The sequence below is a fragment of the Stegastes partitus genome, unplaced genomic scaffold (assembly GCF_000690725.1).
Source record: "Stegastes partitus isolate 25-593 unplaced genomic scaffold, Stegastes_partitus-1.0.2 Scaffold59, whole genome shotgun sequence".
NCBI classification, from domain to species: Eukaryota; Metazoa; Chordata; class Actinopteri; family Pomacentridae; genus Stegastes; species Stegastes partitus.
In genome coordinates, this window is record NW_007577790.1 from 735,835 (window position 1) to 761,256 (window position 25,422).

At 42.1% G+C, this 25,422-nt stretch overlaps 1 protein-coding gene across 9 annotated transcripts in view; it reads right to left on the reverse strand.

Moving 5' to 3' along the window:
* Positions 1–25,422, reverse strand: part of LOC103353067 (receptor-type tyrosine-protein phosphatase F) — a 167,551-nt gene that overhangs the window by 12,420 nt on the left and 129,709 nt on the right. For 5 of the 9 annotated variants that reach the window (XM_008275836.1, XM_008275840.1, XM_008275838.1 and 2 more), the window contains 8 exons: positions 24,662–24,886; positions 17,723–17,877; positions 13,795–13,907; positions 11,052–11,084; positions 9,578–9,675; positions 5,277–5,400; positions 4,731–4,906; positions 199–318 (listed from right to left, as the gene is read on the reverse strand). In XM_008275836.1, the coding sequence (XP_008274058.1) occupies positions 199–318; positions 4,731–4,906; positions 5,277–5,400; positions 9,578–9,675; positions 11,052–11,084; positions 13,795–13,907; positions 17,723–17,877; positions 24,662–24,886 (1,044 nt within the window). The remainder of the gene's footprint in view (positions 1–198; positions 319–4,730; positions 4,907–5,276; positions 5,401–9,577; positions 9,676–11,051; positions 11,085–13,794; positions 13,908–17,722; positions 17,878–24,661; positions 24,887–25,422) is intronic. The other 4 variants (XM_008275845.1, XM_008275844.1, XM_008275843.1 and 1 more) reach the window with 1 other exon arrangement.

A 25,422-nucleotide genomic window follows, 5' to 3' on the forward strand; every position in this document is an offset into this window, starting at 1 on the left:
TCAATGGTTAAAAAACAATTACATCAGAAAAAAAATGATTTCAGTGGTAATAGCCTTAAACTGTCTTCAGAAAAATGAGAAATTACATTTTAAAATGTGACCCCAGTGCTGATAAATGCAATTACCAGTTGGGAACATGTCATTCAAGCCTATAACTTGCGATATGTTAAACTATAAATAAAAAAGGCAGTACTTTACCTTGTAGAGGGCGAAGGTACGGACGCTATAAGTGGCCAACTCCACAGTGTCCAACATGGTGACCTGGATCATGCCGTAGGTCTCTGTTCCTCGTGACGGCCAATACTGGTCACACTTCACCTGGCAGAGCAAGAGGGCACACTGTCAGGAGAGAACTGCTGCTAACATCCACCACAAGGCTCGTGAGAGGCTTGTAGGATCACACTCATTAACAAGGAGGGAACATTAAAGAGGTCAGATCAAAGGCTTTGTCCACTGTCCAATTAAAAACTGAAGACTCCGAGTCAACTCCTGTATCTACAAAAAATTAACACCAGTGAATCAGGCTTTTGCATGCACATTACTGTGTGTCTGCATTTGAAGCACGCTTCAAAAGAGCATTAAAAAGCCCACTTTGTCTTTTACTAGCCTGTGATCATTTTCAATTAGCTAATTGTCGGGTGGTTCACAACCCTTTGTCACGTATGCTTTTGGCGCATTTGTGATGATTGGGTGATGCATCGTGGAGGGAGATGTGTCTAAAAGCCTGTTCTGGCCTGTCGTGAACGGACAGCAGGTTCAGCCACCTGGCTCCATATGTGCACAGAACAAACTTCACGGTGTATGAGACTAAAAAAAACAAACAAAAAAACACAGGCACTGAGTGGCTGTGCTTTCCTCTGTGTATCTCTGAAAATGACAGACTGGTTTTGGCTATAATTTTTACTTTACTCCTTGTCATTTTTGTCATTTGGCAAGGTGCAATTGGCATTAGATTGAATATGTAATAGCATATGAACTCTCCCTCACCAGATTGATGAAATGCTTTACTGGCTGTCATTGGAGTTTGGCTCTGTTTTTCAAATAGTAGTAATAGGCTGCCTGCTCTGGAAATGTTGGGCAAATATGTCCTAAATTTAAGAAAAGTCAAAAATAGGCCATGCAAACGTCCAATCAGGCTTCATTTGATCTTTATAATATTTAATAGTTGTTCACATGGTCTCTGAGTTTCTAGAGGCAATGAGTCACATCATTATCTCAACACTCCGCATAGCCAGCTGATTGGTCTTGCCTCTAGCTTCTGGGATCTCAGCGGATGTTTTCAAGACTAAATTCTCATTTGGAAACAGTTCAGGTTCAGTCTGCCCACCATGTTTCTTTCACAAGAAGCTGAACCAATTTTCAGTCAGTTAAAGGTACTCTGACTCGTAGCATGACTGAAAAAGCTAAATATAGGTAAAATCAATCACTTCAGAGAGACATCAAAACTCTAAGAGCTATAATTTTCCATATAGAGACTGAACAAATGCAGACTAGACTAGAACTCACTACTATTGATTTGGAAAACATGAGAGGAGAGATGTGGCACGGGTAAGCTAATCATATTGATACTCCGGTGCGGAGCTGACATTTGGAGGCACTTTGGCTGTCTCAGCGAGCTGGTACAAATTGACAAACAAAATGCGCTAAAATTCACCCCCTCACATTTCACCTCCCCTGGTGACAGCTCCCATTCAGAGGCAGAGGCAGACCTTGCAGGAGAAACTCAATTGAGTGATGGGGAACTGCTTGCAGTACAAACATATGGATTAGCAGTCACCACTGTAATGAATATCTCTGTGCTGTCTGAGGTTGGGTGGCATATTCTCCCTTCCAAAGACACACAAACAGATGCAGCGACACACACACACACACACACACACACACACACACACAGGCCGCAGGTTTCACTATCATCTGCTTCTGCTTTGAACCTTGCTCCTCACATGTCGTCATCTGGCCTTTTGCAGTGGGCCTCTTATCTAGACACACACACACATGTGAGTAATACCTCTGGTCTTATTTCAAGCCCTGACCTTTTAGGGTTTTTCCTAACCGGTAATGATAGTGCAAGAGGAAGCTGAAATTTGCCTGCTGCCGGATCTCATCATATTTGTCAAGCTTCTGCTCTGTTTGGCATCAGACATCAATCTAGCTGGGTGGTGGGAGGTTGACTCATTTACCATATGTATCTGAGTGTGCTTTTGAGAGAGAATCAGACAAATAAAGAATGTGTTTATGCAAAACGAGTATACAAAATAACAGAAATCCCCGAAAGTCTAGGAACACAATGTGTCTTATTAGAAATACAGGCAGCATTTTGTGATGTTTTGCAATTATATTAATACATTTCTATGCATTATCAGCCTGCAAACACTGTTTATTTTTTCTCTAATTTTTCAGGGTGAGTGCACTTATTGGATCAAGTTGATTTAGGAGGCAGTTTAATTCAATGTCACCAGTTCCACACACATACAAGTGCTAATTATCAGTTGACTAACCATTTGTTCTTTGGTATAAGTGTAATTGTGATTTATATGCAACCTATGTAGCCATTAACATACAGCGCATGGTGAATTCTGTGAATAGTACGAATGTCAGTAACGCAGAAACTGTTTAAGACCTGAGTTCATCACCCTCTCCTGGTGTGAAAGTGAAACTTCTGCCGCACAGCTTACCCCATCCCCTTTGTGATGCCGTCTAAAATGAGTGGGAAAAAATGTTTCCTCAGTGAGCTGGTGGAGGGTGGGTTCGGTTCTTTGTGGCTCACTCCTCAGTGTTGGCAAGCCAGATGATTTTAAAATGTGTGTAGGAGGTGGGGATAGGCTTGGAGGACGTTTCATTTCTCTTTAAGTTCCTTCTGTTGTGGTATTTCAGCTTTTTTCATCCTTATTTGTGCATATGCAGCTGCAACTCTGGGATCAAAGCAGTAGAGCCTGTTCATCTGTCACAGAGTTCTGAAATTGCCACTCAGACAGACTAAATACTGTGTATAGATGACATTTGTGAGAATGTGTGTGTGCTCACCATCGAGTAAATGCATAATAAAAATCTTCTTATAAGCATATTTGTGCTGAAGGTATTCTCCAAGGTACAGATAAATGAGCTCTGTTCCAAGAATGCATATTGTGCTCACAGTTTGCCTTAATGATTGATTGCACTGACAGCTCAAAATTAAAACATATATTTTGAAGGATGGCAAGTAATTAAGTCTTTACTTTGACAAAACAATTGATTTCTTACAGACTCAGAATAGATGAAGTGAGCATCAGGTAATGATCCACTCCCCTAAAACCTCAATGACTTGGATCATGGAAATGAATTATTCTATTTACATTCTCTGCTAGTTGCAGTTCTTAGTCTGGGGACTCTCTTTCATGAGGGCAACGTATGCACACACTAATAAAGCATAACACATTGGCAAAGCTCCATGCTGGATTTTTTCCTCCAAGGAATTCATGAGCATGATTTTGAGATGGTAATTAAATAAACCCATTCTAATTCTGAATCTGAAGTTGCTCATGTGCTCATGTTATGCTTTTATTAGTTTGGATGTATTTTTAGGAGCACACAAATGTTGTTGGGTGACGATCCTCTTTTGAGTCCACACTTCAAAGTTTTATTATAACGCTGTGGGTTTTGTGAGCCAAACTGAGAAAGAATGAGAACAAACACAAATGAGACTCTATGCCTACGGAGCCTCGGTATGGTGTTGCAAAAATAAACACATGGCAGACAAGTATTGAACTTTCCAAGCTTTTTCAAAGAAATGGAAGTAAGTATGCATTATTTTAAAAATCTGAATATGACTGCACATGCGCATAATGTGGCTGAAAATTGTTCTTACTTCCAATATGCAAAGTTACCATGGCAACTTTATAAATGGCACACAAACAACAGGAGGGAAATGGGGAATGCTAAAATGCTGTCGTGAAATGTTACTTTACAAACAAATCTAGAATTCATGCGGAAGTTTGCAGAGATTGCTGAAGACTCAGGGGAAGAGAAGCAACATGAGGTGATAGCATCCACAGACAACCTAAATATCCTTTGAAGTCCTTGTGACTTTGATCACGCTGACAAATCCTGCTTTAAAGTAGAACCGGGTGTCTATATACCTTCAGGCATTGTTGGGTGTAAAGTTCCTCAGTGTCAAGGTACATAAATTTATACATACAGTAAAAATGTTAGGTAAGTCCATTTTTGGCCACCTTTCTACTTCCAAACACCAGCTGTTGTATCTGTTGGAGATGTGTCAACTTCAATGGCCTCAAATTCTACTAAACAGTCATTTGTTTCCCTCATAGTATTGCACCTCCTAGCAGCTTCTGGTTGGCTGGTGTGATCGATCAGCGGTGGTGCATGGCACCATATGAAAACGTGGCATCGATTCATACTTAATATTTCAACTGTACAATAATGACAACATTTCATAACAGGATTTTTTTCTGGTTTGTTTATTTACTACGTTTTTTTACTAAAATATTATGAAGAAATAGTTCTTTCTCATTTGTGATTTATTTTTCACCATTAATAATTGACTATGATTACATTTTGACGTTTATTATGAATAAATTATATAATCTATGTAAATAACTCTTTCAGTAGGAACACGTCACTAAATCAGTGCATAATTGGTGCATAATGCAGGATTTATCTGTTCAGGAATGAATTCAGTGATGGATTGTCTTATTTGTCTGTGTTTTGTAGTCAATGACAGTGTCTCTCCTTACCCGAGACTTCTCCTCCAGTCTGGTCATCATGATGATGGTGCTGGATCTTTGCTCCCACACCATCCTCCAGAAGTCACTGAGAGTCTCTGGCAGGGGCCCCTGAGTAGCAATGTAGGCATTCTGTTTCCTGTAGCCGTCAATGTAGTTGGCATTAATGTAGTCACTGCCTGGGACGGCTGTAACAAAGAGAGGCAGTGGGGATATAACTCATATTACACTCATGTCACACAGATTTTAATCTGAATCATTTTAATCAAGACAAATGATACATTTGTGGGTTTTTTTCTTTTCTGTTCTTACACACTGTGCAAAACAATCTACCTCAGTCAATCACCTATGATGCATGATACTTCCAATTTACATGTTTTAATCAACACTATTTACTGAACCAAACAGGATACATGGCTTTGTGGATAACACTGCCAGTTTTTAAAGCAGCAGCTGCAGGCATACAAAATGTCCTTGGTACATGCGAAGGAGGACTCAATCGATGGCAGTCTCAGTCAATGGCTATGTGAGAGGTTAAGTGGCTACATGAGCTCTTACCATCAACAGAGGTGAGCACCACTCTGGAGTGGTCATAGGCAATGACGTTTGCATAGCGGTTCTTTGGCTTGTTGACTTCCATGTTGGAGTTTTCCCAGGTAAACTGCTGGCCGGGATCAATGGACTGTGAGAGAGGGCAGGAGAGAAAAAAGACAAAGCGAACAACAGACAGAGAGAAAATGATTATAAAAGAATGAACATAGAGACACAGTGCAAAAGAAAGGAAGGTAAACAGAAGCACAAAGGGCTCTTGAGTATTACATGGGTAAAGGGATAGGGTGAAATTACCTTGCTGTCACTCATTCAGCAGCAGTATGCTATGGACAACAAAGCCCTTAAATGGAACACAGACCCACATCATGTCTCTGAGGGTTTATACTGGGGTTGACATTGTGTAAACTGAAGCTACAAAGCACCATACTACAAGCTGCACTGCAGCTGCTGGTGGTGGATTAACAGGTTAGGTATTTGTTTAACGTTTGAGGTCCTGAATGAAAATGAAGTAGGAGACACTTGCTTTGGTGATTTTAATCAACTCAAAAAAGACCACCATCCAATGACTGAGCCAAGAGAGCCAACACATTACTTCAACTTTTAAACCCAATATTAGAATGTTTTTTGGAGCTGGGAAATGAATAAGATTTGACTGAAGCTTGCAACCATAAACATCCTCTCTCCCTTTTTGATGGTCTTATTAAATTACATTATTCTTAAAATCACAGCACGATTTCTTGCGGTTCTCATCTTTTGTCTTTCTTTTTTTCTCATCTTTTATTTCTGTTGCTTTTCTCTCTCTGTTTCTAAGCCTTTCTCTCTTACGTCATTTGTCTCTTGGGCTACCACGACAGTAGACTGCATACATATTGATCTGGGGAGATATGTGATGGCCTCCTATCCCTTGCTAGATAATGTCACAGTATCTCTTGTTATTCCATATCGATCCTCCTCAGCTCACACCGGAACCATGTCCAGTAATTCCCCACGCCTTTCACCTTGCAAATCCACAAGGAGTTAGAATGACACCTTCAAAATTCTACGCCTACTCTATGTGACTGTGCCAGAGTAAGCTAGTTGAATTATAGGTTATTTTATGTCACAACCTTACAGCTTAAATGTAATACTAATAATTATTAGGCAATGGATAAAAAAAGGTGCAAAGTGAGCCCAGGGGGGTAATGGGAATAAAGATCCTTGGCCATAAAATGAGAAAAGATAATGTTTAAAAGTTGTGTCACACAAGACAAGTGTAGTTCTCCTTCTGAGAACAATCAGCTAATTTGCGAGTCAAAGTTCCAGCCATTTGCTATCCAAATTGCTAATACCTACCAACAATTTTCTAGCTCTCATTATGCTGTCCTATGGAGTAAAGTCTCATAAACTTTGCTCAAAACAAGGCATTAAAATAACATCAGTAAGCCACAACAATAAAACCACTGACAGGTAAAGTGTATAACATTTACCATCATGTTAAGGTGCATAGCAACAACATTCCACAAACAGCACAACACATTCTGCCATGCTGCACAAACTGTTCATACTGATCAAAATCCATGGAATATGCTGAAACAGACCCGATCAAGCAACCCTTAGGACCCAAAAGATCTTCTGCCAATGTCCAGCGTCACACATCGCAGAACAAACTGCTTCCTGTGTCCACATTCGGATGGGTCAGAGGTGTGTTGGTAGCCCTACACAATATTAGGTGCAATGGTGTTGCCAATCAGTGTCTACTGAAGCTTGTTTGGACTTTTGCTTCTACAAAAATCCATGTACATGCTATTTGTTTCTGAACAAGATATGAAAAATGTGGAGTGCTCATATGCAAGAAACCTTCCACTACAGCTCCAAATTGCTCAGCAGTCAGAGTCATGGGGGCATAGGCCTATTGCTGCTGATGAGCTCAGCACTGCCAATTTCTCTGACCATGCCCGCCAGTACGAAGAGAAAGATTTCATTTGCAGTCAAAACATGTCATACTCGTTTGAGAGCTCAGTGAACACAGAAGGCACACTAGACTGATGACAACTAGCAAACAAGTTAGGTAGAAATAGTACAAAGAGGTGAGAAGCAAATGCCCAAAGTATTCTCAGTGACACAGTGGAAATACTTTCAAATGTGTTAATAATACTGCTATGATGACTGCAGTGTGAGAGTTCTTCCTGCGATAAAAACATTGTCAGGGGACTGCAGCATGCCTGATTGACAAATTCTGCTCATTACCCAGTGTGCTCATTGCTCAGTGTGATGCGGACTGGCGTTGGTAGTAGAGGAAGTGTCAGGCTGCCTGAAACATCAGGAAGAGGAAGTGGTGAAGCCTCTGCAAATTCTGTGCCTTGGGGTAAAGAGCAACGGGAGCAGCCGGCGAACGTGACTGTGACAAAGCGCCATGAGCTCTGCCACAGAGCCTCGGCTGGCACAGAGATGAATGGCCATCTGCCGGACGATGGAGGGGGTCTTCCCTGGCTTGGAATGACTGGTGCAGGAAGGGAACAGGGCCGGGCTGGTTGCCTGCAGTCATACAAGCCACTTCTCTGGCTTGGTTCGTTTACGCTAACTCTATCTCTAACTAACAGGCTGGGAGAGTGATGTGCTGGAGAGGCACTGAGCAACCAAAAAATAACTTAATTGAGTGCAGATTTTTACCAAGGCCTAATTATGTCCCTAGTTGGCTGATAATTTTACAATGATCCACAGAAAACCTATTAAAATCATATACTATGTATTATATGTAAATGTAAAACTTTGCAAACAAGCACATATTTCTTTTATACATTACAACAGCTATTTCTTTCAGATTTCATCAAAGACTATAGTTTTTTAAAGTTTTAGTCAACCATTGATAATATTAATGGGGTGGGTCAAAAAAACAAAAAAAAACACCTCCCTGCAATATAATTCAACAGTACCACAAGTTACAGCCTCCATAATGAACATAAAACCAGAAACATGAAACATCTTGAAAGAGGAGTATGTAGTGTTTACTGGCATCTGGCGCTGAGGTTGCTGATTGCAACCAACTTCAACACTCCTCCTTCACAAGCAAGTAGGATAACCTATGGTAGTTGTCACAACAATGTAAAAATGCGAGAAAGGCCTTTTTATTGATGTTTTTCTGTTCTGGGCTCTGTGGGAGAGTACCTGCTCCCTATGCAGACATTGATTTGTAATTACTGGTGATTATACACTAGTAAACCTGTAATTATCAATACTACATTCCATTTCTGCTAATGGATCCCCTTACATGTTGCACACTGTTCCTGTAAGACTGCAACTTTATGAAAGAAAGAATTTAGTGCACGGATGTTGTGCTAGACCACATTATTTTTAGCTAGGTGTACTATAGTTGGGGGAAAAAAATCACGTTTGAAATCTGAAGGAATAAGGGCTTACTCTCCCCCACCAGACAAAACTTGCATACCTGTATGCATTTACATAATTCTGTGTTTTTTTTCCCCTTCATGCAGACAGTATGGTCAGTATGTGTTAACAGTTGTACAACATTATCAAATAGATGATACTTTCAGTGTAAACACTGGATGAGGCAGATCAGTTAAAATGTTGGCTTAGGTGTGACATTGTGCCGTTGCGTAAGAACAAGCTATGAGGCTACCATAAATATATTTTTTGTACTTCTCTCCGAAATAAAATCTTGATGCAGCACCACATGCTGGTCACAGACAAAGTGACAGAGGCAAGAGCATAACCCTCTAGATCAATGTAAACGCAAAGATCCACAATCATTCCAATAGCCTTGTTGGCGCCATCAGTGGAATAGAGCTGATTAGACAAAACAGATCAAACAATCAGAGCAAATAAATAAAAGTCAGGTCTTGTATATCTGTATTCAAGGACGCCTCTCCTCTTCATCTGGCCTTGCTTAGTCCCCAAAACAACTATGTGCCACTTTAAATGCAAATTTGCTCCCTTTCTTTTTTTGAGGAAGAACACTGACAAGAGATAATCCCTCACCAAGTTGCATTGGAGAGACCGCCTGCAAAATGACATTCTTCGGGGAAACATTGAGACACACACAGATTGCCTAAGCAACTTGCCACCTGCTAGTTTTATGAAAAAGCGTCTCACAGCATTTAATGTAAGTGTTGGTTTCCTAGTGGGATTGGTAATAGAGTTGTAAAAATGACTGAAAAATGTCTGTGAAAGAAGTCTTCTATAATACATCAGAATACATGCATATGGGATCAAAGAGAAAAACTTCCCCCCAGACATGATAACAAAAGAAACACATTTATATGCTTGAAAGAGCAGGAATCAGTGATACAGCATTAAGGCATCACTCTTACCTCATACTCCTGTGAAAAGCGGAGGCCATCATTGGCCTTAAGTCGCTCTATGTGGTCAGCCAGGTCAACAACAGGAATGGGCGGGTGCTCCCTCATTCCTGGGAGAGACGAAGAAGAGGAGGGGGAAGAAGGGAAAAGAGTGAGACCTGGCTGTTTCTACATCAAAAATTCCTGTCGATTTACACAAACACTGGTTGGACCACAGGGTGAGGTGAGGCTGCCGGTGGGACCATGAGGTGGCTGTGTATCGTGAGGAGAGTGCACTTTGTTCAACAATGCATGAGGAGAGGGAGAGCAGAGAGAAGGGGAAAGAGAGCGCACGAGTTGAAACAGGCTGGTGACATTTGGTGACATTTGGTGATATCGTCATGCTAAGTGAGGAGGACAGAGGTGGGGCTGGCAAGAAGATGCACATGAGTGACTGGGTGAGCATGCTCCTTGAAGGAAGCAGGAGGCAGACATCTCTCTGACTCCACAAAGCTCAGTTGGTGGCAGAGGTGGGACCAGAGCGAGAACCCACAAGTCTCTACAAATCAGTCACACTGTCACTTCCTACTGAGGGAAAAAAGTGACTGGTCACCAGCCAAAACTCATTTCTTTGAAAATCCCTTTCCCTACAATAGACTATCTTTTGGCCCAGCCTGGAGCGCTTAGGCTGGATTAATTTCAAGCAACCCCCCTGCCACTTTCTAGATTTCTCATCGCCTGGTTATTGGATGATTTATTGCTAATCTACCGACACAAATTCCCCCTGTGCCTCTGAACTTGGCAAGGCTATGTACTTAAACGGATTGCTGGGAACTTGCCTTATGTGTTAAAAGTTAACTGTATGCAATGCATGACGACAGTTTAAAGTTATACAAGGAGCACTATTAACCTTACATATAGCCTTGAAGTCACACAGATCAGGCACTTTAAAAAGGTATATACAATATATTAACATTAACACCTTTGCTTGAGCGCATCTGTAAGGTCATGGGTTATGCTTTCAGGTAAGAGACTGCTGCAAGCTTTTTATTGCTGTAATGCTAATGGCTGGTAACTATGGCCACTGCACAAGATGAGAACTGACCAATTACACAAATGTAATAATATCACACGAAGGGACCTATGAACACATTAACATCAGTGTGTATGTGTTTGTGCATGTTCAGCCAGGTCTTTTACAACCATGTTGTTGGTTAAATGGAGAGTGAAGCCATAGATAACAAGGCTAATGTACAGCAAGTGTAACTGTCCGCACTGCTCAACTATCCATGAAATCATCTAGTCCTCTGCTTTCGCATCATAAAGGTGTTGTGGGACGTTCACAGCCAAAAGAGGACATTACTGCATCCTTGGAGTGCCAGAGGCTACAAGCTTGTAGGCTTGCGATGTCTGTCAGGATTGCAACGGGGAAATGGGTTCAGGAGTGACAGAGGAAGAAAGACTGCATGTGTGGGGAAATACACACTAGGTGAGAAAGCAGACTAACTTGGAGTGTTGGGGCAACGATGAGAGCTGGGACCTGTGGAGAGAGGAGAGTGAAGGAGGAAAGAAAAAGAACACTCAATCAATGAAGGTGGTTCAGGATCAGACGGGGGCCAAACTGTATCTGCAAACAAGATAAAGTATGCAGTGTCATTTACAGACAGTTTTGAAGCCAGTTGAAGTGAGCAGCAAGTGGTGTTTGCCCTCTCAGGACAATTCAAGTAGTGCACTTCAGACTGTTAAACAAAAGTGCATACAAACTTGACTACAAAATACTCTCCTGTGAAAGCATGTGTAAACTCAGCGTACTGCACTGCTGAGAAACGGGTACTACATGTTTTACCTTGACAACAGAAATGTTGATTTTATTACAATTTGGCTGTTGTTCTTAAAATGGTGACATTACACCACAAAGAAAACATTGTAATCTGGGAATGTGAAATGTGAAATGTGGAAAGTGAGCACACAACCGGACAGGTTGCACACAACGACATGTCAAGATTTGTGCCAGATGATCTAAATAATTCTTTTGTCGGTAAAATAAAACTGAAATGTTGGTAATATCCACACAATGCATAGGAACTGTTTGCACACGATAATGTAGAACCATTACGTATGGTTGACTGAAAGAGGTCAGGCTACAAACTATGATGTTTTACAATTGGCAGCTGGGTTAATTATTTAACTTTTTCACTTCGTTTTTGATTTCAAATGTGTTTGGCCAACCTGGGGGATGATCTATTGACTGAATGCATTATTGATGATTGACTGTCTGTGTCCTTTGCTCAGTTAAACTGAGAATTATTACCACAGTCTTACACATCAAATGTTGAGTCAGTCAGTGCAATGTTATGTTACTGATGTCTCTAAAACTACTAACCAGGTTTTTAGAAATCCAGAATCTCCCCTTATAATACTGCTCTGTGACTGCTATAAATTATCTGTAAATGGCACTGCATGCTTTATCTGAAATGTTTAGCGCAAGTGGTCCAAATTAAGCATTGCAAATACTATCTGAACCAGGTCTGCCTTGGATAAACCAGGTCAGTTACTCATAGAACCACACGCCTGCTGCTGAAGTGCCAAAACGTACAGCAGAGGTCTGCTGAACAGGCCAACATGCTGGAGACATGAGCTACTATCAGCTGGACCACTCGACAACAATCAGAATCAGAGCAGGAATGTTCACCTGCTGGGAGCGAATCAAAGAGAGAGAGAGCAGGAGCACTGAGGAATGGGCTGTTCAATATTCACTCAGCTCAGGCTTGGAGTCTCATATGATTTCACAAGCGAGACACAACCTTGGTGATTTTTGATAATCACCACTCTTGAAGCAAAACAGCGAGGTGGAAAGGGAAAAAAAGAAGGAGATAAATGTTGACATATAGAGAGAGAGAAAGAAAGGGGGGGAGAAAAAGAAAGAGATTACCCTGCAGGGGAAAATGGAAGACAAAAGAAGAAAGAGGTGGAGTGGGAGGATGGAAGAACAGCGCTCTTTCAGAGCAGCAGCACTGCTTAATTCCTCTGCAGGGGTTCAAAGGGGCTGTGTGCGTGTGTATATATGGCAAATGGGATCTTTAATAACCCGTGAGAAGGGATTCACACATACGCACACACACCAGAAAAACACACAGACACACGCACGTGTGCACCAGAGTTGACATTTTCTCTCAGCCCCATTGTTCCTTCTGCCTGGCTCACCTTGACATCAGAGGCAGCAGGACTCATTACCAGCTGGGGGGAATGAAAGAAGCTCATGGAGGGAGGAGGAGTGAGGACCAGGGGAGGAGGAAGAAGACAGGAGGAAAAAGCAAGAAGGCTGATGCTAAGCCGGACACCCTTACAACCCCTCCACCCCCTTCTCTACTGTGTGTGGATGGAATCTGAATTCACTCTGCCTGACTCCACTGATACTGTCAGCTGGGTTTGATGGCGAACATGATTTGGTTATTTTCTCTTACTGACCACTTTTTCCTCTTTGAGACTGGCCAGAGTTACAGCCTGAGAATAAATAAGAAAATAACAAAGGCATGTGAATTCCACAGTAACACCGGCTACAAAGCACTAATAAACAGGACATCCATCAAAAGAACGAGGCAGGTAGGCATCAATTGCAGAAGTAGATTGCTTCTGGGAAGGCTGCTTAGAGTTTGGTTGAAAAAAAAAAAAATTCCAAAAAGCAATATCTACCATTTACGGAAAAAAACCTTGAAAATAAAAGATATTAAGGAACACTATTAAAGTTATGAGTCACCTTTAGATATTTTCTCTCAGTCTTGAAGATAGAATCGGTGTTTTTAAATTACTAACTGATGAATTTCAGGAGAATTTTCATTTTGGAATGAAGCCTGTTCAGACCCTTACTCACAAAGGCAAAGTATTAATTTTATATGAAGGAAATACTGACGAAACTAGCACTCTCTCCCAGCGATATGCCCAGATTAAATCTACACACTTAGTACATAAATTTACACAAACTCACATGCGCTTTCAGCAGTTTACTGTAAAAGGGGTTCAGGGTTATCGTGTTTCAGACTTGTAAATGGGGTTCACATCAACATCCAAATCACCAATTACAATAAGGAAAGCTGTGAAAACTGCCACACACAACATTTTAAACCAACTCTGTAAGCTTATAAGTGTCTTGGTGACAGTGTCATCTTCCATCAAAGGATAATTTCTCAGTTTTCACAGTTGTGAAAAGAAAGCAGAGCAAACTTCAAACTTGTTGGACTATTGTTTGTTACCTGGGGTCTGGTAGTTGAGTCTTCTCATCTCCACGGGGTCGGAGGAGTTGGCCAGCAGGGAGTCTTTCACACCACCTGCGTGCTCATCTTTAGGTAAAGGTGATGCCCGCTTCCTGAGGTGACAGAAACAGACAATAAGGCATTACCCATATCATGCTGAGACCACCTACATGCTTAATACAGAAACTCTTAACTTAGCTATCAATTCCTCAAGCTAACTGAAGGAAGAAACGAGGATCATTTAAAATGACTCCAATGTTTCCTCTATACGATTAGAAAAGGGGCTTTAAAGAAATGCAGAGTTAACAATGCTGCACACTTAACAAGGTTAATGACATAGTTAATGGTTCCCCAAACTAGTTCTGAGGACTACCAATTCAAGAGACCGTAGGTACCAGGGCATTACCCCCATTAGTTTGAAAAACTGGAGTTTAATGCATTTGAAGAAACACCATAATTTTCGTGGAGTGGGCTAGGTTGGGTTTGTTTGCTGCTGGATAGGTGACAGCTGCTGTGTGGGAATGTGCACGAGTGTGTGTTTGTGTATAGCAAAAATTTAAATGTGTGATTTTCACTGCTGTGTGTGTGTGTGTGTGTGTGTGTGTGTGTGTGTGTGTGTGTGTGTGTGCACGCGCGCGCGCTAACAACACATTGTGTTTACTGGCTTTCCAGATTGGGAGGAAAACAGGCGGATGCTGTAATTAGCTCATCAGCTGGGTGGCACAACACTGGGTAATTAGACCAGTTCTGCAGCACCTGTGCTGCCAGGCCTGGCCTAGCTGAGTCTAGCATAGCACAGAACAGAACAGCACAGCTCGGACTGGCTCAGCTCAGTCAACCGTAGACTTCAGATGGAGAAAGGAAAAGAAAGCGCAGCCTGCCTGTACTCAGACAGCCAGCATCTGTTGACATACTCACACAAACAGGCACACAGATGTACACTCTCCCATCTCCCTCACTTTCACAAACACACACTCACACAGATACAGCTGCAGACTCACAAGCCTTCTGACTGCAAATGGAAATGGGCGGAAGGAAGCATCAGGGCGCCCTGTGGAAATTTCACATCTCATTGCACTCCATTTGCAAGTGGTGAGCGTGGGTTTTAGAAAGGAGCTGGGCCTTCTGTTGAAGCCTGGTGTGGTGAGAATACACAAAGTTGGTTGTGCACACACAGCCCTAACCCGGTCCACCTCAGCCATTGGGGCTTGGGCCTTACTGCCACCTGTTACCGTATGCTACAGGGGCTTAAGTTAATGCTGGCTGCATGACGGCTAATCTATGACATGCATCTCTTCCTTTCCAGCTGAGCGCGGAGCCAGACCATATCCCGTTTTCCCAGAGATCACTGCTGGGTCTGGGGTTGGGTTGGTTTGAGGGCGGGGGTGAAAGAGTTGGACATCTGTGATGTGTTATCCACACACCTCATCTATTCCTCTGACCCAATCAGATGCCAATCTACATGACACTTCAGTGCTGGGCTAAAGTAAACATGGCAGCAATCTCTATGGGGTTATTCATTTCAAGCTCAAAGTGAGGGTTAAGACGTGTGAGAATGTAAGCACATACACACACACACACACACACACACACACACACACACAGTGGAAGTGTGTGTGTGTGTGCAGTACAGGGTGTGCTTAATGAGGGTAGAACAGGGCCCTTCGTTGAGACTCCTGCCACAAGGAAGCAGGGAAAGAAGGAAAAAAGGCTAAAAGTGGAGGAATGAGTCTCGGTGGAAAATGTCAGCTTAAAAGATGGGAACATTTCTTTTTCAGCAGTTTCCCCGTCTGGCATTTACTTCACAATAGCCCATTCAGCAGCAGGTGATGCCTTGGCATATTCAGATGGGGCCAATCTTGAAGGGGTACGCTAACACTGGCTGGATAATGAAACACAGCACGGAGACAAACCATGGCAGACAGCACGATCTGAGAAGGAATACTGGCACTACATGTGGAACATGCAGTGGGACAAGGATGTGACCCCAGAGTTCCTTTGACCTCAATTTTTAAGAGCTGCAGAGTCTGCTGCCTCTCATGTCTTATAATCTTGCACAACTGACCAAATCAGAGTAGACACACCAAAGAGATGATTAAAGATGTTTCCTTTTAATCCTTTTTTAGAGGACAATTTTGCTTGTAATTCCAACTGAAGCTGAGAGGCAGTTACCTCTGCAACACTACAGAGCTGATGAATAACACCAATTTGACAACACAAATGAAAAGGACTTAGGTAGTGGGAGGTGAAGTTGTGATTGATGTAACAGTAACAGTACCCACCTTTCCTGTTTGCTGCATTCACAGGGGCAAAGAAGAATAAGGAGTGTTAATGTGTAATTGTCAACTATCTGAATTTCTTGTTTACTCAAATTTTGTTCTATTGTTGCACTATTTTAAGAAAGCCAAAAACTGAAGCCAAATTAAAATATAAAGTCAAGATAAAAAGTTATCTTAACAATCGCTAGAGCCTTTTAAGAATAACCTCATCATTGTTCATTGGTTGTGTTGGTCTTGGTGACTCTGCAGGTAGTAATAACAACTAGAGGTACAGTGTGATTATTCCTTTGCACATTTACTGCTAGTCTGCAGTGAAAAGGGCACACGCCACCTCCCCACAGCCCCTCCTGTCAATCTGAGTCTACGTGGAGAAAGAGCTTCCAGACAGAGGATGTGCTACTCAGCAGTGAGCTGTCTCAAGGCCTATTATTAACCAGTCTGTTTCTGAGTCTGCTGGAGATGGCCGCCACACAGTAGTCTACAAGGCTGTGGATGCCAGGATAGAGAACAGGTATGATGTGAAATGGAAAATTGGTAATGAAGTCGTCAGGCCAAGATAGGAGGTGAGACTTAATCAGCAAGATGTCAGGTGGGGTAAATAATGGCTTATTGCTAATTAACTCCCATCTAAACGATGTCTTTCTAATGTCCAAGCAACATTATCATTATAAGTATTGTCTACTACGCTAACATGCAAAAAACTGTGTAATACTAGCATGCCTAAAAAAGACTAGTTGCATCTATCAACGAATGATCAGTTTGTAAAGATTATTGGAAAAAAATCCTTATTTGGAGGCAAATTGTTGTGTAACCAATAACCAATGAATTTCTCATGTATTTCTGTCTATTGTGTCTGTCATGTGTATGATTAATCACATGGTACATAAAATAGAGAGAAACATCAGTAACTGTTGCCGAGAGCCTCAGGTGACATACACTGAAGTCTGACCAACAGTCTGAAGGCCAAAGATGTTCAATTTGCAAAAATATCAAACATGGAAAAGCTGAAACTACTCATAGCTTAGAAGTAGTAATGTTTTACAATTTTGTTTAATAATTTATCAAAAATCATCACATTTGTTATAGATCAATTAATTGTTTTACCACGTGTATCATTCCCCATTTGTCTGTTCCTCCCAAACACCTTGCTCTGCGCGTAATCAGTGCAGCACAGGGGCAGCTAAAGTGCTTTAAAGAAATATCGACTGAGCTTTTAGTTAAGCCCTCTGTTGCAGCCTTCTGTGTCTTACTTGAAATGACCAATGGTGTTGGCCAAAACACATTTCTCACTCCTAACTAAGAGCTTTTGACAGCTAAGCTGTGCTTTTTATTAGGGAGGCATTGTCAGCTGCCATTTCAACTGACACTACACGTAGTATTGTTTAAAATGGTTAACTGGGTCAAAATCTTTTGTTTGAAACATAAATCAGTTCGCTTGGGGTTCCTCTCCCCTTACACTGTACATTCTGGTAAGAAAATCGGATGTTACAGTTTAGTGTGTGAGCAGGCTGGTGCAAGTGGCAGAAGGGAGCATGTCTCATTATCATTCCTGATGCAACCAAAAGAAACCTACAATCACAAGTGTCACTGCAGTTCAGCCTCAAACAAACAGAGCAGACATACTAATAAACAGAAGCACAGCCTCTTACTTCTTAAAGAGCAGGATGGCGATGACAATGATGACGATGAGGACCACAGCCAGCACCGGGCCCATGACCCACAACATTTCAGGTTGCTCCATCCCCTGAGACATACTTTTCGCGACCTGGATTGGGTCTGAGTAGGGACTGGCTGAAAATGTCATCTGTAAGGAAAAAGAGAAGAGGGAATGTACAGGTGCATGAGAGCTACATTATCTTATACTTGTGTTTGCAATATGTTTACCTTCTAACCACAATGTAATCTGGATTCCCAAGGACGCTAATACACTGCTTAATATTAACAAAGAATTTCAAACACCCCAGGAAGAAAGTGCTGACATGGGAGAAAAAAAATTACAGTTGAAATGAAATGAAATGAAATGAAAATACTTTATTTATCCCAGAAGGGAAATTCGATCTTGTAAAAGCTCACTTTTTTTTCTGTTTTTTCAGTTCTGCACAGAGTTGAAATTTTGATCAGACTCTTATATCAAGACGGAAAAAACAACAACAGACATTTATGATGCAGTACTTTCTGTAGCTAAACAATGTTTGAAACAATAAAGTACCAAAAATATAGCATTAGCGCAGTTTCCCTTGATCAGGGTAGAGGATTAAAGTATCCAACTGCAAATTTCTGCTGTGCAAGTAATAAGCCACAGTTCAAAGCTTCAGCAGAACAAGCCATAAAGCTATTTACTAAACTCCAATGACACTCAACAACAATAACCATCTTGGCCAATGAAGTTATTATATTTCTATTAGAGCAGTGCATTCTGTTAGAGAAAACTGAACCAGCTGTTGACTGAGCAAGTGAGAGACAGGAGAGTGAGAGAGGTAGAGACAGAGAGGCAGGGATAAGTGTGCATGTCCCTTCGTTGCTGAGATAAATGGGGGCACAGGAGAGGACTCATCTCTTCTTCATTAGTGCTCACACCGTGACGGAAGAGGAGGAAGAGGTGACGGTGAGGGTGCGTTTCCACCTTGGTTGTAAATGAGACATCTTTCTACTCCACGTCTCCAAATGATTGAGAGGAGGGGAGGGGGGGAGGCAGGAATGTAGGTGTGTGAATCTGAAGAGTGGGCGATGAGGCAATGCAATACAGTGTTTTTAGAAAAGTGAAGAAGAGGGAGTCCAACTGCAGGAGAGCAAGCTGACAGATGAGAAAGAGAAAGGGAGGTACGAGGCATCTGTCATTAGAGCTCAGCATGCCTCCTATTGAATGACGACAGGAGAAGCAGGTCCGGGAAGGGAGTGGGGTATGTGGAGGGGTATAGGTGACAGATCGCAGACCTCGAAGAGAATTGGGCTCCCAGCATGCAGCGGGAGTGGTGGGGCAGCAGGCAGCAGTAATCTGGATCATTAGCTGCACAGCAGCCTGCTCTTCGGCACACAGGCAGATATTAATTGGAAAGATAAGCTGAGATGAGCTCAAAGAGTCCTGTGCTCTGTCATATAGTTCTGTTATCTCTCATACTCTTGGGCAACTGCCGGAAAATTTTACACTATGTGTGTGAGCGCGCTATAGCATGTCTAAATCGTGTTCGTGCAAACCAGCATGCTCAGATATTATGCACAGACATAAGATAACTCAAGTAAGAAAGTGGAAAAAAAAAATCACATTTTCATGTGAGAGCGGTAGTTTACAGCAGCAGTGTTTTTCATTTGTCTTTGTGTCTCGCTCACACAGAAACACACACCAGGCGCATGAGACCAGCTCTCTCCCGATCTGCTTTCCTTTGGGACGAACCTATTATCTAAGAACAAAGAGAAATGGCACAGCGATGGGACGCTGCTGGTGTGATGACACCACAAGCCTTCCTGTTCATTTGGGAAGGTCCAAAAAAGGCTGTAGGATATGGCCCTGCAGGGAATCCTGGGAATTTTTTTTTTTTTCTTCCACATTTTTTTTACTGGTGTAACAAATGACTGCAGCTGTGCTTTCAGAGAAGGATAAGGGAGGAAGAGCAAAAGCAGAGAGGGCTGAACAAAAAGAGAGGACTTTTTGTCTGTTGGTCACGGCGAAGCAGTGGGATCATCCATTTGAACGGCCCTAATATCAGATAAAAGCTCAGTCACGCAGCTCCTAATGCCTCTGCCCTCGCAGAGCGGTATCACAATGGAGCAATAGTGCAATGGAGGAATGTGTGAGCCGTAAAGTGAGTCAAAGACAGTGAGAGACATAAATGTATCTCCTACCACTGAACCAGTGTGTGTGTTTCTGTGTACAGCACGGACATGGGGTAGGTTTTTTATGGGACAAGTACAAATCTTTTATTTAGAACCTTACTCTTGTAATAAGTACGTATGACTAACAGAAATAACATTCAGGCTGTAATCCTTGCATTTATAACCTCTGTTGAATATCACTTTTGTTATTGGAAATGTTTCAGCTGTAGCTAATTAACATTAATTGCAAATGACAACAGTGTAAGATATTTGTGCTAAGATCAAAAAGAAAGGTTTCTGTTTTTTTTTTTTTTTTGGTTAAGCCTGTACTTCAACTGGCTAAAGACTGGCAGAGAAAATTAACAGCAAACTGTGTGTCTGTGTGCCTCAAAGTCCTTCTTTCTCTTAACCTTTTACCTTTTATTTATTTGTACCATATCACATAATCAGCTTCTCCAGATTTGGAACACGCTTCTGTATTTGGAGCTTAGTTGCTAAATTAGAAGTAGTAGGTTTTTCCAATATGTCAGATGCATATTTAATCGATATTTCACGTTGTATACTTCTCACATGTGTGAACTCATTTTTAGTCAGCTGAAGCATCTCGTCTATCCAAAAAAAGCGATTACAAAAGTAGGAGAGCTGAACCCAAATTAATCTCATAAGGCAATCAAATTCAGAAAGCAAATTAGGCATTCGATACAGATTTAATAAAATTCTATTTAACTCCATCCCTGGAGAGAAGACAGAAAAGGGGACAGTAAGCATAAGACTATGGATGTTTGCTATTAATACGGATGTTTACGGTATATAAATACGTGTGTATATTTATATGTATATGACACATCTATATATGCAAATATTATATCCATTATGAGTCAATTAATGTAAAAAGTATTTGGTTGTGTCTGTTAGTGTGTATCAGTCATTTAGAGAAAGAAAAGACTATAAATAAATGTGTGTGAGTATGTCTGGGTGTCTGTGAGGATACGTGGAACATCATTTTTTCTGAGCCTTTTCTCAAACTCCTCTGAGCTTCCACAAGTGAACGTGTTTGTCTAGGTCACAACCGCCGAGAGTGTGTGCACGGTTGTAAGTGTTTGTCTGAGACACAGTAAGTTAACAAGAGAGAGAGTGGGTGATGAGAGATGGCAGAGAATGAGGAGACAGAGTGAGAGAGACTGAGGCTGAGGTGTTATGGTAGTAGCAGTATATCGAGTCTGCTATCTGGCCCGTGGGCTACACAGCTTCCACAGTCGGTTGCTGCTCTGCCATCCCCTGAGCACAGAATCCGCTACGTGCAGCACAGGCACATTTGTTTCAACTCGCCGTTGACCCCGCTAGCTTTCAGACTCTCCAAAAGTGGCTTAAATAAGCCGTAGGGTGTGCGCCAGACAAACAAACAAACATGCAAAGACGCCTATTATGCATCTGCCGCTCTCTCTGCCTCCCCAGGGAGGCTGAGGAGCCCACACGCTCCACATTGCTGCATGACATGGGCGCAGACAGAGAGAGGGAGGGAGAAGAGACAGAGACAAAAAATGAAGGTACAAAAAGTGTAAGAGCAAGATGATAGTATGTGTGAGTATGCCTTTATCTATGAGGAACAGAAATGTGGCTGCAGGGTCTAGTCTACCCTGTGTGATGACCCCTCTCTTTCGTCCTGTAGTTCTCCCTCTACACTTTTTCCATTCACTCGGATGCTCCCCTTCCTGTTCAGCACCAGAAACTGCACTTATTCCTCCTCTCTAGCTGTCTGAATACCAACCATCTAGATATCTGGAGGCACCGCTGGAGGGAGATGCCTCTCGGAGCGGAAGTGACATAGCATAGCTGAACAGAGAATCCCATCGATGTTGCCAATATTCCTACCACCCTTTGTGCAAAATTAAAGTTGAAATGCTTATAGTCCCTACTAGAAAAAAAAAAAGAAAACGGGATTGTTTTTAATAATTTTCTCTTGATATTGTTTGTCAAAGCCTTTTAAATATCAAAAGAAGCTGGTCTTCCATGTTAAGGGTGTTTTGAGCCCAGAGCACCAACAGAATTAGTGCTACAAAACCAATTCTTCTTGAGAGTGAGTAGAATATCAATGCCTGGATAGCATTGCAAGTGGCAAACTGTGGTTAACACATCTGAACACTTTCTGTTTTGGTCTCTCTCTGTGCCAGAAGCTTACCTTTCCCTTATCAAAAGAAAAGCACACATTAGTACAATCTCTTCCTTTAGCACCAGTTCACTTTCTCTCATCCACGCTTCACAGGCTGGACAGGACACAAGACAAAAGTTTTCCTATCCTTTTTCCCTCTCTCCAACACCACCTCTCCTCTCTGTCTCACATCACACAATATTTTATGCTACCTCCCTCCCTCCCTCACTCTCTTCTCGCATTAAATGATACTGTTTATACACACCCAGCATCTATCATCCCATTTCACACTTCCCCCGGCTTGTTTATCTGCCTTGGGTGCTGGGGAGACATGAAGGCACACTCTCTTCTTCTTTGTCTCTCTCATCCCCCTTTGCCTTCCTTCCTTCTCTTCCTCCCTCCAACCACTACTGGCTGCTTGTGGCCATTGATATACGAGGGCTTATTAAACCCTGGCAGTCTTGTTTGATCTACGCTGGGGAAGTTTGGGTGGTGGTGAAGAAGTGTAGTAAAGACACAAGTCATTTATTCCAGTACTTGTTGTCTTATTCTCTTGGGTCTGGTGAAGATCCTGCTTGAGGCAGCTTCTGCCAACTGCTTGATCTTGACGCACACTTTACCTACTGTACCCATGTGTTTGGTAATAAACATTTACAAGTGCCGTGTTGGGGGTGACAAAAACAAACACTGCTGTGGAATCTCAGTTTCCCAAAGAGTGCAGTTAGGGGATTTGTGCAGCAATCAATGACAACCTGCCTGTAGTAGCCGCCTTGCAATTCAGTATGTTTAAACACACACACACACACACACAATCAGGTGAGAAAGAATGAGAAAATCAAGGTGTTTACATACACTGTAACACATCGTGTTTCTGCAAACCTATCTTGTGCTTATTAGCTGGAGTTGTTTTATCACCTATTGTATTTTTGAGTCAAGGGTGGCATGTTTTAAGTGAATTTGTGAGACAGCATGCTGCTGCAGCGTGAAAAGGTTTTTCATACTTAGAGCATTTTGATAGTTCAGAGAGAGGACACGCTCTGTAGTAAAAAAGCTGAGTTTTTCCTCTCTGTGTGCATACCTCTCTGATGTTTTTTTTAACAAAGCTCTATTGTTCATCAGTCATAGTCAGTTTATTTACTTTTAGTTTTTTGTTTTTAAGTTTTAATGACCAAGCAACAACCTTTACTTTAATCCTCGTCCCAGTGACACCTTCTCTGTCTGAGGTCTTTTCATTTGCCAGTTTAAAAACTTTAAGGGACTTGTGCAACCCCAATTCTAAAAATAGCATGAGTGAGAAGTCTGACTATGGTGCATGCCTCCCTGTTTGAGTTAACAGATGATCAAAAAATGCAATGCAGCCCTAATAACCAAGTTTGTGTTAATTCCTTACCCCAAATCAGCAAACTCATTTGAAGTTTTGTAAATTAGGTCACTGCAGAAAGCTGTCAATAGCCAAGTTACTGAAGTGAAGGTAAACACACTGATTAACTCATCCTGTGAGTGAGGTCTGATTGATCCAAGCAATTAAGGTTAAAGGTAGGTGGGTGCGACACATTTTAGGGAGGGGGAGTACACAGAAGAAAGACAAATCTTGAGCAATGCTGATCCAACATGGTGTGTCTTGCAGGTACAGAAAGTGTTGTGCCGCGATGGGATTTAAGCATCTCCTTTGAAGTAAAGTACATCATTGCTGCCCACTATAGCCTCTTTTGCATGTCCTTCTCCTTCTCAGAGTGAAGGAGTGGGGGGATTACTGAGGGAGGGGGGCTTTAGGGACATGTAAAGCAGCATTTCAAGGGAATCAGACCTACTTTATAGATTCTCTAGGCCCTGTGACCAGGCCCTCGTCTCCTTCTTAACTCCAGCTGCACTAATCAATCTCCTCTGCTGTCTTCACGGTAGAAAAAGATGTGGAGAGGGAGAGAGATGCAGAGAAGCAGGAAGAGCAAAAGAAAAAGAGCTGAGAGGAATGAGTGAAGAGAAATAGGTGAAAAGTCTGGGATTTGGTTTTAGACATGGAGCACTTGCACCCTGCTTCTCTGTGGTCGCCCAGAGCCCAGCTACTGAATATGCATGTCCCGGGTAGCGGAGGAACCCAGAGCAATCGCAGACTCTCATTCTTCCTGCAGTGAAGTTTACTCCAGACCATTCCATAGAGAGTTGGGCCTCAGCGTTAGTGCTGTTTGACGAGTGCATGGGGCCTCCACTTAGAGAGCCAAGAGTCTTGTATTAGCATTGTAAAGAGATCTGCACGAGGCCCTGCTGGCTGCCGAAACGACAAAGCTGCATCTCTGATGTCATTGTCAACTGATAGGGAGTTATCAGGACAAGCTACAATGACTTTTAAGGGCAGCAATAATAAAGGGTAAGTGGCAATAAAAAAACAACAGTTTGGCTGGCCACTGCCATTTTGGAAACTGTTGTGGAGCAGGATGGTTAGAGCTTGAGGATGGGTGATAAACTTAAATAATTTGACCGAACAAAGAAAACGTGACTTACAGAAATACAGAACAGGATCAGGCAAATTCAGTTTAACACAATGTTTTTACTCAGAAATTGTGGCAATTGTTGTCAAGAATGACTGAACTCAGTCTGTAAATAAGAGGTTTACTCAGAGTGTGTGTCTTACATAGTTAGCAGTGTTGTCTGTCCCTTCATATCGAAGTACGGCCAGGACAAAGCAGAGGTACTCCTGATGGCTGGTCAGGGGTTTGTTGTAGAAGCCGTTGTACCTCTTCTCATCACCCACAGTAAAGCTGGTAGGCAGTGAAGCCAACTTGGCAGCAATGTAAGGCTTGGAGGAATCCAGGTGACGTCTGCGTCTTAGGACAGGGCCTTCACTTGACTTGAGCAGCTGCAGAAGAGGAAGCGGGTAAAGGTTATAGTTCAAATTAGCAATACAGAGTCAAGGTGACTGGGCCCTGACCTCTGACATCCTATCAAGAGGAGAAGGGAAAAGAAATTTCTCTTTTGTTAAGAGACTAAATTTACCATATCACACTGTAACAGGAAGGTAAAAAAGGCTTCACTTCCATCCATCCAAGTGAATTTCCTAAATTTCATTGACTCCTCGAATCTCATAAAAAACTAAGAGTTGTCACTGACACTATATGTCCAGGTCTGGTTAGTAGTATGCCTTGAAATAAGATAATAATTCCACTCAGCTAAAATGCCCATTGCACAGTGATATAACTGCAAAAATTGCAGCCAAGCTACGAAGTGAGCAATTAGCGCTTGCTCTAGCACACAATCTCAGCATGACTGCCAGCTTGGTTAATAAATGAGCAGGAGCATACAGCACCGCGGCATTGTGTTTTCAGCAGCATTTTGTTTTCTGTCAGTGATGTCTCATGTGCTCCACCAGATGTAGCTTTATTAAATCATTATGTC